The sequence below is a fragment of the Vulpes lagopus genome, chromosome 11 (assembly GCF_018345385.1).
Source record: "Vulpes lagopus strain Blue_001 chromosome 11, ASM1834538v1, whole genome shotgun sequence".
In the NCBI taxonomy this organism is placed as follows: Eukaryota; Metazoa; Chordata; class Mammalia; order Carnivora; family Canidae; genus Vulpes; species Vulpes lagopus.
Window position 1 is genome coordinate 15265864 of NC_054834.1, and position 14464 is coordinate 15280327.

Consider the following 14464-nt stretch of genomic DNA (forward strand, 5'->3'; position numbering starts at 1 on the left):
TATGATTTTTTTCAAATGACCTGAATTCAAATTCTAGATCACTCTCTCTCTTTTTTTTTTAAGAGAACAAATGAACAAATGGCAGTGGGGGTGGGGAGGAATCTTAAGCAGGTTCCACACAGCGCAGAGCCTGATTCAGGGCTCTATCTCACAACCCTGAGATCATGACCAGAGCTGAAATCAAGAGTCTGATGCTTAACTAACTGAACCAGCCAGGTGCCCCTTGATCAGTCACTCTTTAACTATGTGATCCTGAGTCTCCCCAGGCCTCTTATGAAAAATGAGTAATATGGGCAGCTTGGCTGGCTCAGTGGTTTAGCACCACCTTCAGCCCAGGGTGTGATCGAGTCCCATGTTGGGCTCCTTGCATGGAGCCTGCTTCTCCCTATGCCTGTCTCTCTGTGCCTCTCATGAATAAATAAATAAAATCTTAAAAAAAAAAAAAGGAGTAAAATATCTACCTTGCAGAGTTAGTTATCAACGTTAGTGCCTTCTCTTTTAGAATTAAAGGCATGAAGTTCCTATTATTCAAACCAATGATAATTTACTCAATCCCAGTCACAAAAATGTTGACCACTGAAGCCACTTAAATAGTGAAAAAACAAGCAGCTCTATTATTGTCAATATCTGAAAAGATCTTAAAATTTCACGTTTAAAATACTTACTATGAAAATCTTAAGTCCAAAAAAAAAAGAGTAATTTCTAAGTATTCAGCAAATCAGCGAGACAAGCAGAATGAGTAAGAAAAAATACTTGCTGTGTTTAAACCATTTATTTCTACATTTCCCCAATCCTTTTAATCCCAAGACTTACAGTAGTCAATGATCAACTTGTTCCTCTTTATTTGTTAATATAAATAGAGAAACAAAAACAAAAACCTGGGAATAAAAGGACCAGTGCGTAACAACTAGAGAGCTGAAGTTTAGGGGGAAAAAAAAACGTCCATACATCTCACTCCCAAAAACGAATTATGCAATTAGTAGATCTAAGCCTCCATTAAGAAAATTACTCAGATATGCAGACTTTACTAACTTATTACATGTCTTGTTCAAGCTTTTAGAGTAGCCTGTCTTGAGCAGGCATATAATCACTGAGAAACTATACAATAAAGGAAAAAATTGAAATCACCTATGAAGTTGGTTAGATACAAGCGCTATTATTGACCAGTATTTTTGCTATGAGATAGGCTACATCTACTTTCACTTTCCAACTTAATTTTAAAGACCTGTCTTTCCAGAGAGAAAACATTATGTACGTACATAAATAAAAAACAATCAACATGGGGACACCTGGGTGGCTCAGTGGTTGAGCATCTGCCTTCGGTCCAGGGCATGACCCTGGAGTCCCAGGATCAAGTACCACATCGGGGTCCCTGCATGGAGCCTGCTTCTCCCTCTGCCTGTGTCTCTGCCTCTCTCTGTGTCTCTCATGAATAAATAAATAAAACCTTAAAAAAAAAATCAACATGTACTAAGCTGACTGGCCACCCTTATAAAACTCATTGGTGCATGAAAAAAATTGCTGTGTAAAGTTAGGGGCTAAACTAGAAATACTGTTCTCAAAATCCTTAATGAACCATTTACTTCAGGATATAAGAAGCATCAAATTTAAACTCCCTGTGAGAGTTTAGGCTATACCAGCAGACTCCTTTTAAATCTCCTTTTAAATCATTCTGGATTAAATTTAAATGATAAATAAGATATTCTCAAAGTAATTACACAATAAAAGAACTTTTGTCCTTTGGCACAATACCAAGTCCATAAGATCTGCCAGTTTTTACTTGGAATTCAAAAATCAAAAAGCTACTACATTAGTGTATAATTAATAGGTTATTACTAACATATAGCAACCATGTTACAATATATCAAACAATTACAGGCTAAAATTTGAAAACCACACAAACTGATCCCAGGGTTATTAGCCAACACAATTATCAGTTACTTCCCTTAGGAAATATGTGCAAGATCAGCAAGCCAAAATTAGTAGCTACCATAATGCTTTCACACAGAAGGCATTCAACATTTCACTAAATGAATTTAGTTTCACTAAATGAATCTAGTTTACAACATTAATTGTTAGAAGAGTCCAAAGAAATCTCACAAGATAATAAAGGTTATTGGATCTTGATAGATCAATGCATGTATTTAATTCCACAAATACTTGAAATCTGTCATTCCATATAGATAGAACCCTATAAAACCCGGTGGATAAATCACAGATTCTGAAATAGCATTTTAATTATTTTTATTTGGTGTATGTGTGTGCAGTGCATGTGTGCTGTCTAGCACTGGGCTTCATCGAGGGTAATTGGAATTGAGGAATGTATTAGTTTCCTAAGGATGCTGCAACACATGACCACCAAACAACAACTCTGGAGACCAAAGTCTGAAATCAAGATGTCAGCATGAAAGAGCATTTTAAGATTTCCAAGATACAAAACAAAAACAAAAACAAAAAACGAAACAAAACAAAAAACAACTACCAAATATAGGATTCATCTCTTTTTGGATTGAAAAAAAAAAAATCTGCATTTATATATATATAAAAACAAAACTTGAAATTTGTGAGTTCATCAAAATCAGATAACATGGAGAATCACTTAAAAATTATATATATCTTATGGGCAGCTCAGGTGGCTCAGCGGTTTAGCGCCTTCGGCCCAAGGTGTGATCCTGGAGACCTGGGATTGAGTCCCACGTCGGGCTCCCTGCATGGAGCCTGCTTCTCCCTCTGCCTCAGTCTGTTCCCCCCCCGCCCCCCCGCCCCCCACCTTTCTCTCTCCCTCAATGTCTCTCGTGAATAAAATCTTTTTTAAAAATATTTAAAAATTATATACATCTTAAACATTGTATTTTTAATTTAAAGTACCATTCAGCAATATTTTAACATCAGGCCAAAATGTTCTCTTTGAACATGGCTCCCCTACTTGGAATTTTGGGTTCTCATTCTTGTATAAACCACATCTGTTGATGCATTGCCTACAGTTTTTGGTTTTAGATTATTTCAAAGCAAGAAATTACTTAGATATCTGTGGAGCAATGTGAATGCAGACTTCCTTCTAGAGTTGTATTTGCATTATTTTCTCCCATTTTCTTTTAGTTACCTTACCCACACCTAACAACTTTCTTTAGCAATTAGTGTATTTTTAACAAGTTTTCCAAAGTAGTTAATTTAGTTTTCATTTAATTAATTCTCTCTTCACCCTCATTTATCATTGGTTTATGTTATATTTAATAATATAAACACAAGTACAATGGGATTAGTGAATTTGGAAACAAACATGACTCTTATGAGCAATTAGTGGAAGCAGCACAGAGTAGTTTACATCATTCAACATGCAATTGGTACAAATTATTTTTTTAAGATGTATTTATCATTTTAAAAGATTTTATTTATTCAGGAGAAACACAGAGAGAGGCAGAGACATAGGAGGAGGGAAAAGCAGGCTCCCTGCGAGGAGCCTGATGCAGGACTCAATCCCAGGACCCCGGGATCACAACCTGAGCCAAAGGCAGACGCTCAACCAACTGAGCCACCCAGGCGCCCCAAGATTTATTTGTTTTACAGAGAAAGAGAGAGTATGAGCGGGAGGGGGACAGGGAGAGGGAGAGAAACTCAAGCAGACTCCATGCTGAGTGGAGCCCAAGGAAGGGCTCCATCTCAGTACCCTGAGATCATGACCTGAACTGAAACCAAGAGTCAGACACCTAACCGACTATGCCACCCAGGCACCCCTGGCAGTAATAATTTTTAAATGAAGGTTAAAGAGTCTTCTATAGTATCTACATAAAATGCTTCAGGAAAAATACTATATATGAATATATAAATAAGCCATAAATAGTGATCACCGCAGCACGAGAGACAATAGCAATGGAGTCAGAAACTCACTTTTTTCCAGAAACAGCTACAACACAAACAGCTGAAGAGCTTACTAAGAATTGTACTTGTATTAACTCACTGAATTCTCAAAACGACGCTATAAAATAGGCTCTATTATTATCTCAGTTTTGCAGATCAAGAAACTAAAGCACCAAAAGATAAGCAACTTGCCCAAGATCATGAGGCAATACAATCTGGTTTGATTATGATTCTAGTTTCTACTATTAAGCCTGTGCAATATTGCCTCTATTGTTTTGAGCTCTTTTAATAACCATATATCACCACTTTTATAATCTTAAGAATTAGGGCAGATAATAAATAATCATGTACCAGTCTGTCATTCCCCAAAGCAGATTTTTTAGTAGCTCTCCCATAAAGTCCATTATCTTTTATCCTGGCATTCAAGGCTCACCACAACTTGATCACAATTTGTACTGCTAAATTCCAATCCAAGACTTTTATGCAAATAACATGTGGATTCTGGAAACCAATAGATTGTCCCAAATTTGGATGTACAAAAACACAAAACCTAGAGTTTGTCACATGACACTGCACAAAAACTAGTATTCCTTCATTCAGAGAATCTAAAAATAGTGGCCTGACTTCTCAAGAGGACAGTCATCATGGTTTCTTGGAAAAGTTTAAAGTATCAAGAATTATGACCTAAATTTTAATTCTCGGTCAACCACTATTTAACTATATGACCTAGGGAAAATTATTTAATCTCCCTGGAATTTGGTCTATTTGTAAAATAAAAGGGAAGAGGTAGAACAGTGTAAAAATCAGCTGAGACTAGTAACTAAAATGCAAATTCAAGGCTCCACTAGATATGATTAAGTAGGTCTAGAATGGGGCCCAAGAATGTTTGTTTTAGTAAGCACTCCATGTAAATAATACATGTGGTCCCTGGGCCAAAATTAAAAATACTTAACTAAAGCATCTCACAAGTCAATTCTAACTGTAGTTTCTTAACTTCAGTCAATAGGATGCTACTTTACATATCCAGGACACAGGCTGTGGCCTAAAAAGAAAGTACTTAAATTCATCATGGTATTTGTTTTTGCACCTCTCACTCTGTACTTTTTGAAGACAATAGAATATTTTTTAGTAGTGCTACAAACTGAACTTTCATTCTCTTAAGACACAAATACAGTTGATTGAAATGTATTTTTTTTAAGATTTTATTTATTTATTCACAAGAGACACAGAGAGATACACACACAGGCAGAGACACACGCAGAGGGAGAAGCAGGCTCCATGCAGGGAGCCCGACGTGGGACTCAATCCCTCAATCCCGGGTCTCCAGGATCACACCCTGGGCCAAAGGCGGCGCTAAACCGCTGAGCCACTGGGGCTGCCCTGAAATGAATTTTAAATCATAATTAAGCACCTACAAGATGCTAAGATGCAGGTGTATCATCTTATTAATCCTATTTTGAAATATGACCTTAAATTTCTCAGAAGGAAAGTTGAAGTTTTAGAGAATATAACCTCCACTGTGCAAGTATTCACAAAGTCTCAGAATTTTTTCCCAATTTTCTTTGAAAATTTCCAAAGAAATTAGTAATTTTCATTCCACATGTTACCGAGGGTTTAAATCAGTAAAATATTCAAATTATCATCCAAATTCACTACCAACATTTTGCTATCACTAAAAGGAAACATGCCAGATTGATAAAAGTATCATTATAATGTAACTAAAGTCTGAATAAGTATTTTCCATTTCTTGTCCTCCTGAACTTTTCTACAAGTATTGTATTTGTTCCAAAAATCACAGACCACTTTGTTCTAAGAGTTAGAAATGTTTGATGCTCTGCTGTATTAAATGAACCATCTCACCAACTCTTTTTAAAAGAGTAAACTTCTATTTATGCTTAAAAAAAACTGATCTCAATAATTTCAGGAAAAAAGTTTTCTTCAAAATAATTCTTAAAAAAAATAAAATAAAATAAAATAAAATAAAAACAAAAAAAAAAACAAAAAAAAAACAAAATAATTCTTTAAGGATTTTTTTAATGGAAAAGGGGAATAACATCATAATTAAAATACATATTTTCAGTCTTGTTTTAGAAATCAAAATGGTAGCATTAGCAGCAAATCATAAACCTAAACAAACTGTAACTCAAGACTCATTTAGCAATAATTCTAAAAATGAAATGAGGAATTGGAACTCCATAATTTAAAAAAATAATAATTATTTAATTATAATTTTAAAAAATAATAATTTAACAACCTATTTATTTTCTGTATTCTGAATTTTAAATTAGACCAGCATTCAGGAAGCTATTTTAAATCCCCTTTGTGCAGAAAACTGACACTAATCTGATACTATCCAAATTATCTACACTTTCCTTCCTTACATTTTTTTTTTTTTTTTTTTTTAGCTGTTGTGATTACAAAAGCGATCCATATGTCTCACAGGAAAACCAGAAGAGAAAAGAAAATTCCCACAATTCCAATTACCCAGACACAAATCATTGCTAAAAAGTTTGGTGCATGTGCAGCCACATAGTAAAAATTTATTCAGGCAAGAATCATCAATAGACACTAACTCTAGGCAAGTCTGACAGGGAACAGAATATTTACACAATCTCAAAAATACCTTCCCACAAATTACTTAATGGCAAAAAGAGAAACAGTAACTATACAATGGAGAAGCTACTCCACATCTTAACCAAGTAATCAAAATGAACATACTGGTAAAAGGCAAACAAACATTAAGTGCCTCCAGATGATTAGAAACAAAACAAAACACATATTGCTTAATTAGTATTCCAGAAAAAAAAGGCAAAATCTGAATCTAATCATGAAGAAACCTTAGATAAACCCAACAGAGGGGCACTGTTTAATGCTAGCATGCCAATGCCATGAAAGACAAAGAGATCTGAGCACTAAATGCAATCTCTGATCCTGAATTTGGCGATTGCACCAGAAGGAAAGTGCTAATAAGGGGCATAATTGGGACAGCTGATGAAAATGGAATATGGACAATAGACTAGATAAAAAGTATTACCTCACTGCTAAATTTCCTGAATTTAAACACTGTTAAGAAAAGACACTTGATCTCAGGAAATGCATACTTAAGTAGAAGACACCATCCTATATGCAATGTATTCTCAAATAGTTAACTTTTTACATGTACAGAGAAAATAATAAAGCAAATTGACAATGTAAAAAATCAGGGGATCTGATTAAAGGGTTTAATGGAAGTGTTACACTGTTCATGTAACTTCTGTAAGTGAAGCTATTTTAAAATAAAAAATTAAAACAAAAAACCTTAGTTATTTGGCAGTATTCCTCAACATATATGTTTACATATAATATTTGTATTTTTAAAATTAAAAAGTGGAATCATCAGTTTGATACTAATTATTTAGTTTCACAGGCCCTCTCAAGTACATCTGAACATCCCTGAAAAAAGGCAATTATTTTACGATGAATTAAGTGTCCTTCTTTTGCTCTCTATCCAAGCAAACCACCCCCACACCATAAATACCCACTCTACCACCATCTCCTTAACCAGTCACAGCTAATTAAAGGGATCAAGATGGAGAACAGTGGCTTACTGACACCTTGCCAATTCCTGTGAGGTCTAACTGTACTTTCTTCAAAAAAGTTCTCCAAGATTTCCCTACAGTCTTATAACAAATATTTTACTTAAGCTAGTTGGAGCTGATTTCTGTACCTTGCATCCAAACAAACCCTGAAACAGCAGGCTTTTGAGAAGTAGAAATAAACAGTGCAAGGGAAACAGTAGCTACTTAAATTAATCTTTTGTCTGTGCTTGAAAAATATGGTTTTCCTGGGAGCTTAATGGTAAGATGTAATAAAGCTGTGTCAATTCAGCCAATTATGCAGCTTCATTTAAAGAGAAGCAGCAGAAAAGCAAATACTTGAAAAGGAGCAATCTTATTTTCTCAAGAAGAGCTACTATGTACCAGATTAAGCTCAGAACCCCATCAATTAATAGCTAATGAAGCAGAGTCCCAACCTTTGAGTCAGTCACATCAAGGATCTTCCCATCTCTTGCCACATTATTGAAGAGAAAATGGGATTTCAGATTCCTGAAACTTGTCTTTCTTTAAAACAACATACAAAAAAAAAAAAAAAAACAAGAGGAATTTAAGAAATCTCTCTGTAAAAACGGAAAATAGAAACTATTATATTTCATTAGTCTGTCAAATAAGAAAAAATATTAGGAGAGTTAGCTCTCTCATATAGTCTTCTGATATGTAAACTTTTGAAAAAACAAAACTGTTTCCCTGATAATATCCTAATACTTAATTCTTTTCACCACATTCCTTACTCTCTGCTAAAAACAATTGACACTAGACTTTACCTTATTCTTAAACCAGTGAGAAAAATGGGAAAATATATTTAATCTTTAAACTTACTTAACTGAAATAAATTATAGTAAATTAAAATAAATCATAGTAAATTCAGTTCAAGTCTTTAAGTAAAAATTATGTTTTAAATATCTTTTGAAAATGAAAGTCAAAATAGATTTAAACATTAAAATTTTTTCTGGTCTCAGATAAAATGTTAGACAACATAATTCTGTGAACTTGAACTTTAAAATTATCTTATGAACACCACAAACCAAAACTATCTCAATCCTACTGTTCCATTACTTAACTTTATGCCACAGGCTCAGACCTTAAACGCTGCAACCATGTTAGCTATAACATAGATGTGATTACTCAATGTTCTTTCTCAATTATAAGCTTGAAGACCAAGATGTTTATTCCTTTGGATTAACTCTAAATTAAGCAAACATCTAAGAGTTGCTAGAAAATTATCTCTCTCTTCCAATGTACAACTAAAATAAAGCTGCACAAATTTTGTTCCTTAGGTCCGGTCTTGAACCCAGATTTCACATTTAAGACTTTAAATGCAAAAATGCAAAAATAAATATTTTAACTACAAATAATGGCCAAGTAGTTGATTTTTCAATGAATTACTATATTATAGGTAATTTGTGCATCAAAAGCCATAGTATGTTTTGATGGCAGCTTAATTCAACACATCAAAAAATAATTCTGATTGACCTGTTGCACTGAAAAGTCCAAGATCCCAAACAGCTTAAATAGTCCTTGTAAATAATCAAATCAGATTTTCCAATAAAGCTGGAAAGTTCATCTAACAATACAAAAATGGCTTTCCTAAAACTATCTAAAAATAAAATTTGACGTATGAGCTATGAAGAAAAAGGAACTGATTTCATATTAAGTGAAAATATTTTCAAGTGAAATATAAGACCCAACTATTTTCTTGACTCTGACTTACGTAAAAAACACTAGTTGCTAATGGTTAATCAAAACATCTCATATTCGTAAAGATACAAATAACACCTAATTAACTTAGCTTTAGTCACCACCATTTGATTTTTAATGCAGCACTTAGCATGAGTGCTCACAATAACAAAAAAATTCCTTTGGTTAATTCCTACCTCTATAAAATACTGTTTAATTGCAATAGCAAGATTTTTAGTTAATTACTCTTACTTCAGATTTGGTGCGCTAAAAAATATTGCTCTTCCACATTAAGTTTTTAAGTAATACATATTATCCTTCTAATGTTAAAAAGAAAAATAAGGCTCTTCCCAACATCTGTAAATTACAAAAAAGACAGTAAAAGAGACAGTATGCCACTCCAATTTTAAACTCAGCCTAAGAGCTAACATTTATACAGCAACATCTGAAATAGTATCCTTGCTATTTTGCCAGGCAACACAAAAGAGTAATTTTACCATAAAGTAAAAATAATTCCATAGTCCACATTAAAAATTCTTCCTTAGGGCAGCCCGGGTGGCTCAGCGGTTTAGCGCCGCCTTCAGCCCAGGGCCTGATCCTGGAGACCCTGGATGAGTCCCATGTCAGGCTCCCTGCACGGAGCCTGCTTCTCCCTCTGCCTGTGTCTCTACCTCTCTCTCTCTCTCCTCTGTGTATTCTCATGAATAAATAAACAAAATCTTTAAAAAAAAAATTTCTCCCTGAATACAAGTATTAAACATTTATTCTAACATATGACAAGGAACAGTCCCTAATCACCCTGAATATTTGAGATATGTTTGCTTAAATGAAAGCTTTAAATTCAAATAATTGAGCTCCTACTCTCCTGTGAATAAATCTTTTGGAGATGAAAGCTAATTACACACTATAAAAATATTTTTTAAAAAAATAAACACAGTATCTTTAACAAAAATTCCATACTAATATTTCTTTAGCAGGTTTTGATAGCTCTTCAAAGTCCTTTTGGTTTTCTCCACTTTAAACATTCAATGATAGCACACATTTAAGCCCCAGTATTAACTTCCAGAAAAGCATAACTGTTGGGATTTACGTAACACACTTTTAAAAATAAAACCATAGGTGTAAGGGTTTGATGCATGAAAATGGGTACATTATTCTTAGACATAAGAAACCAATTTAAGAAGTTAGACTTTCACTAAGACCACTAAGGTATGTCCCGACTTTTTAAACGGTTTTCCTCACTTCCTCATTTGTATATCCAAGAAGTCCTAGAGCTTACTGTGGTATACATGGTAAAAATTCTCTGACTCAAAGCTGTAAGACAGACAAGCCAAAATTGTGAAAGAGTTTTTAGAGATCTAAAGAGTTGAAGGGAAATGGAGGAGCTCTGCAAAGGTTCTAAACTTAAATTGAGATCAAAGGGATCCTATAACGTACACTGACAACAAAAGGGAAGTATGATCAAAATATAGTCTCTAAAAATAAAATCTGCTCTCCAATTACATTATGATTTCCTACAAATCCACTCAAACAGATAAACACCTAATCTCTCAAAACTCAGCTACCCTAAGAACAAAGGCCATTTGACTAGTTTCCCCCCAAGAGACCTACTGCTTCAAAACTCAGAGAATAAAAAATCATGCCTAAGTTTTTAATAAATTTTCCTCTACAATTCTAAACACAGATAGTCAATGGAGTATACATTAACAAAAACCAAACACTGGCAGTATTTGTTATTTATAAGTAACCATTTAAAATAAAATACAATATACTTAAAACAAGCAAACAAAATCCAACAAAGCAAGGAAGCAGGCCAATATGAAGAAAAGTACTAGTATGAAGGCAGCTTTTCTTATAATTTCTAACTTGGTTTTGTTTATTTGAAGCCAAATAAATTCAAATGCTTTGTGTGTCTAGACCTGCCCAAGGTCACTATGAAGGAAAAAAACAATGGGTGTAGACAGTGTTCCCTCCCATGGCTGCATAAACCAAATTTTCCTAAGAATATACTGATTTCCTACATTAGATACTCAGTTAACTAAGTACCAACCTTCCGAACCACAGATCTTAACCACATAGTCTATAAAACAAACGCACAATCTTTACACAGCAGTTATGGATCTAGACTTATATGATCCCTCAGAGCATACTACAAATGAGTATTGACCAGAAATCCCTACACAAACGCCTACTACCCACGAACACTTCATTTTATAATAAAATATTTCAAAGATTCTAAGGTTGTATGCTCAGTCTTCCATGATGAAACTCTCTAGTTCCTACAATTATTTTGTGTAACAGAAACTTAACTAGCTCATATATGATCTTCATGATTCTCTTATTCCATTGTAAATATTAGAGCAGATTTTACAGTGGAATAAAAGAATCATGAAAGGGTGTATACTCTTGAACCTTTTTAAACAACTCCTGGATTGAAAGGCACTCATCTTTCAGTTATTCCACATCAGAATGATCATTAAACGTCATTAATGGCCCACTGCTCAGTTCAGGCCAAAAAGATCAACCTCCCACTAGAGAGATGAATTCTAATCATTCCCACTTTTTAAAATATTGTTAAATGACACCATTTAATTTTCTGCCTCAATCTATTAGATTCTGAGATTAGCATAAAATAGCTTCAAGACCTGTGTACTATGGTATGGTGTTTAAAGTTATTAAAACAGCTAAGTTCCACATCCCAAAATAGGTAAATGGGCATGGGGTGGGGGGGTGCTCAAGAACTAAAGCCTTACTTTTCTACTTACATAATTATGACAGCATGGTATAAAACAATTTTTAAAAGGCAGCAAAGTGTGGAGCTGCACTTCATGAAATATACAAACTTAGAAAATTCTTAAGGAATGCTCAAATACATGAGAAAAATGGATGCAAAATATAATAGTGGAAAGAACAAGCATCTCCACACCCAGTGAAGTAACAGGTTTAGGCTTGTTTGTACAGCTCCCTAAAAATTAATCTGAAAGAGTACAAAAACCAGAACTCACAAAATTGGTCAAGAGGTAGACGGGAAACATTTCACTCTAAACTAAAACATCTAGTCACACAAAATGTTACACTTATATACTTACTAAACCTTTTTAACTTACTTTAGCACAGTGAATAAAAAGCACCTGGGACTAAACCAAGTAAAAACTATTTCTTACCCTTAATATTTTCTTTTATGTTTAAGAGCACCTACCCTCACCACTGAAATTTCTAAGACTACCTGAGTGTTTTTTTTATTTTTATTTTTTTGAAAGTAATGTCATTTTCTTTGCCTCTCAGGGGAAAAAAAAATCAACAAAATTAATCAACACAAGCATTGTAATTTGCAGTAAAATCAACACATTTTTGTAAACTATTTGGGGAAGAAAAACAGCACAGTCTTTTCATGTAAACATAATAAGCCTGTAATATGCTGCAGACAAACGCACTGCATGGGGTGTGGAGGACCCGAGCTGATTAGATTACCACAACATCAGCCTGGGGCCGCCATTTTTAGAATCTGTAAAGGACAAAAGAGGGAAATTTCACTTTTTACTTCCCATCTCGGAAAATAAAGGAAAAAAACGGGGCTATTTCCCAATCAGGTATTGATGTCTCCAGCCTAGAGTTGAATGCACCTCACTTAATTCTCTCCAAGGTCTCCAGAACTCCAACACCTTACGTTATTCACATCTCTAAAGGAGGGGAAATAGGAGGAAAAAAAAAAAATCCCGGGGTTTACTCCAAAGCGAACTCTAGCGATTTCTCTTTGACTTTAAATTGTATCATTCCTAAGACAGACTCTAGCCAGAACGGATCTGCACGGAACTGAGGCCAGTGGAAGAGAGCACTCCGGATTGTTTTTTCTCTCTCCCCCCTCCCCCGGTTAGCACAGTGAACCGTTTGTTTCTCTCCTGTATCTGCTGCCACAGTGTTTGTGCCAATCCCTTGGTCAAAATAAGCTTTTCTGAAATGTGCCATATTGTGGATTCTAAGCCTCCGGTACGGTAAAGGACGGCGATAATGCCAGAGGAGTGGGGGAGGAGACTGAGAAGGCTGGGTACTGGGGTGACCACCTCAGGGGCGGGTTTACCCTCTCCCGGGGAGGATGAGGAGCTGTCTCGTTCTCCCACAAAGGGAGATAGAGACCCAGGGCGTCCTTTTAACCCCCTTCGTATTTACCAGAACGTTACACCGGAGACTGCCGGTCCATTAAGGGAAGAAGAAGAAAATGGGGCCTGCACGGCTTCCCAGCACCTGAACGAGATGCGGTCGAGGAAGGGAGGGCTGGCAGCTCCTGGGACCGCTCCGACACAAACCCCGCTAACAGTCACAAGCCTCCCTCCTCACCCAGGCGGCCCTAACCCGCTGCCAATGAGGAGTGCGCCCCCTCCCTAACTCCCACTCTCAAGGGGGTTTAACTGCCAGTTTCCCCTTTCCCCAACCCCAAAACCCGCCATAATGCTCCCTTTCTAGGGACAGGGGAGAGAAAAGGACAAATGCGATCCAAACAAGCGACGTCTTGCCCCAACCCAGACACCTGAGAGTCAACGTCGACTCCCCCACCCCCGCCCCCCCAAAAAAGGATAAAAATGGGAAAGCCCCCTCCCCTCTGAACCACGCGTCCCTCCACCCCGCAAACCCCAAGAACTCCCCCAAGGAGGCGACAGGCACTGACCTGTGATGTTCACACACCAGACACCCGAACCCCGTTATCTGCTCGACCCTCAAGCAGCCTCTCCACACCTCCGCGAGCAGACGACCCCCCGACAGCAGCCACTGCGGACACAGGACCCGGCTCCACACACCCCCTCCCCAAACAGCAGCGCGCAGCCTCTTCACCAGCAACCCAGGAGTCGGGGAGGGGGCCCCCAGACGGTCAGCAGGAGCGCAGAGGCGACGGCAAGGCTGCTCAGAGTGTCTGTACCCTCTCTGTCGCCGCTCCCGAACTCAGGCACGGTCTCCGACTCGGCCCCCTGCGCCCGCTCAGTGTCACTGCCTCTCGCTCTGGGAAAATGGCGGCGACGGCGGCGGCGGCCGCGGCGGCGGCGGCGGCGGCGGCCGCGGCGGCGGCGGCAAGTGCACGGGGCCCGCCCGCCCCGCTCCGCAGGGGCAGAGGGGGAGGGGACGAAGCTGCCCGCCGCCATTTTGCTTGTGGGCTGCCGCCCGCCGTGGCCTCTTCCACAGAGGCTCGAAGATGGCCAACTGGAGGCGGAGAGCGGGCAGAAGCTCCGTCTTTTTCACAACAGATGCATTCAACAAGTCACCGAAGGTTTGGGGAAGTTGCGGTGTTTGGTGGGGTTGGTTCTTGACCCCCTTTCCCTGAGCGGCCCTCCAGTCTAGGTATC

At 37.2% G+C, this 14464-nt stretch overlaps 2 protein-coding genes across 3 annotated transcripts in view; one reads left to right on the top strand and one right to left on the bottom strand.

Annotated features, from left to right (window-relative positions):
* KMT2E (lysine methyltransferase 2E (inactive)) overlaps positions 1 to 14137 on the bottom strand; it is a 96794-nt gene extending 82657 nt beyond the window's left edge. The window contains exon 1 of the mRNA XM_041722314.1: positions 13795 to 14137. The gene's annotated coding sequence lies outside the window, so the exon portion shown is untranslated. The remainder of the gene's footprint in view (positions 1 to 13794) is intronic.
* Positions 14132 to 14464, top strand: part of LOC121501369 (homeobox protein Hox-A13-like) — a 54828-nt gene continuing 54495 nt past the window's right edge. For both annotated transcript variants that reach the window (XM_041773349.1, XM_041773348.1), the window contains exon 1: positions 14132 to 14388. In XM_041773349.1, the coding sequence (XP_041629283.1) occupies positions 14132 to 14388 (257 nt within the window). The remainder of the gene's footprint in view (positions 14389 to 14464) is intronic.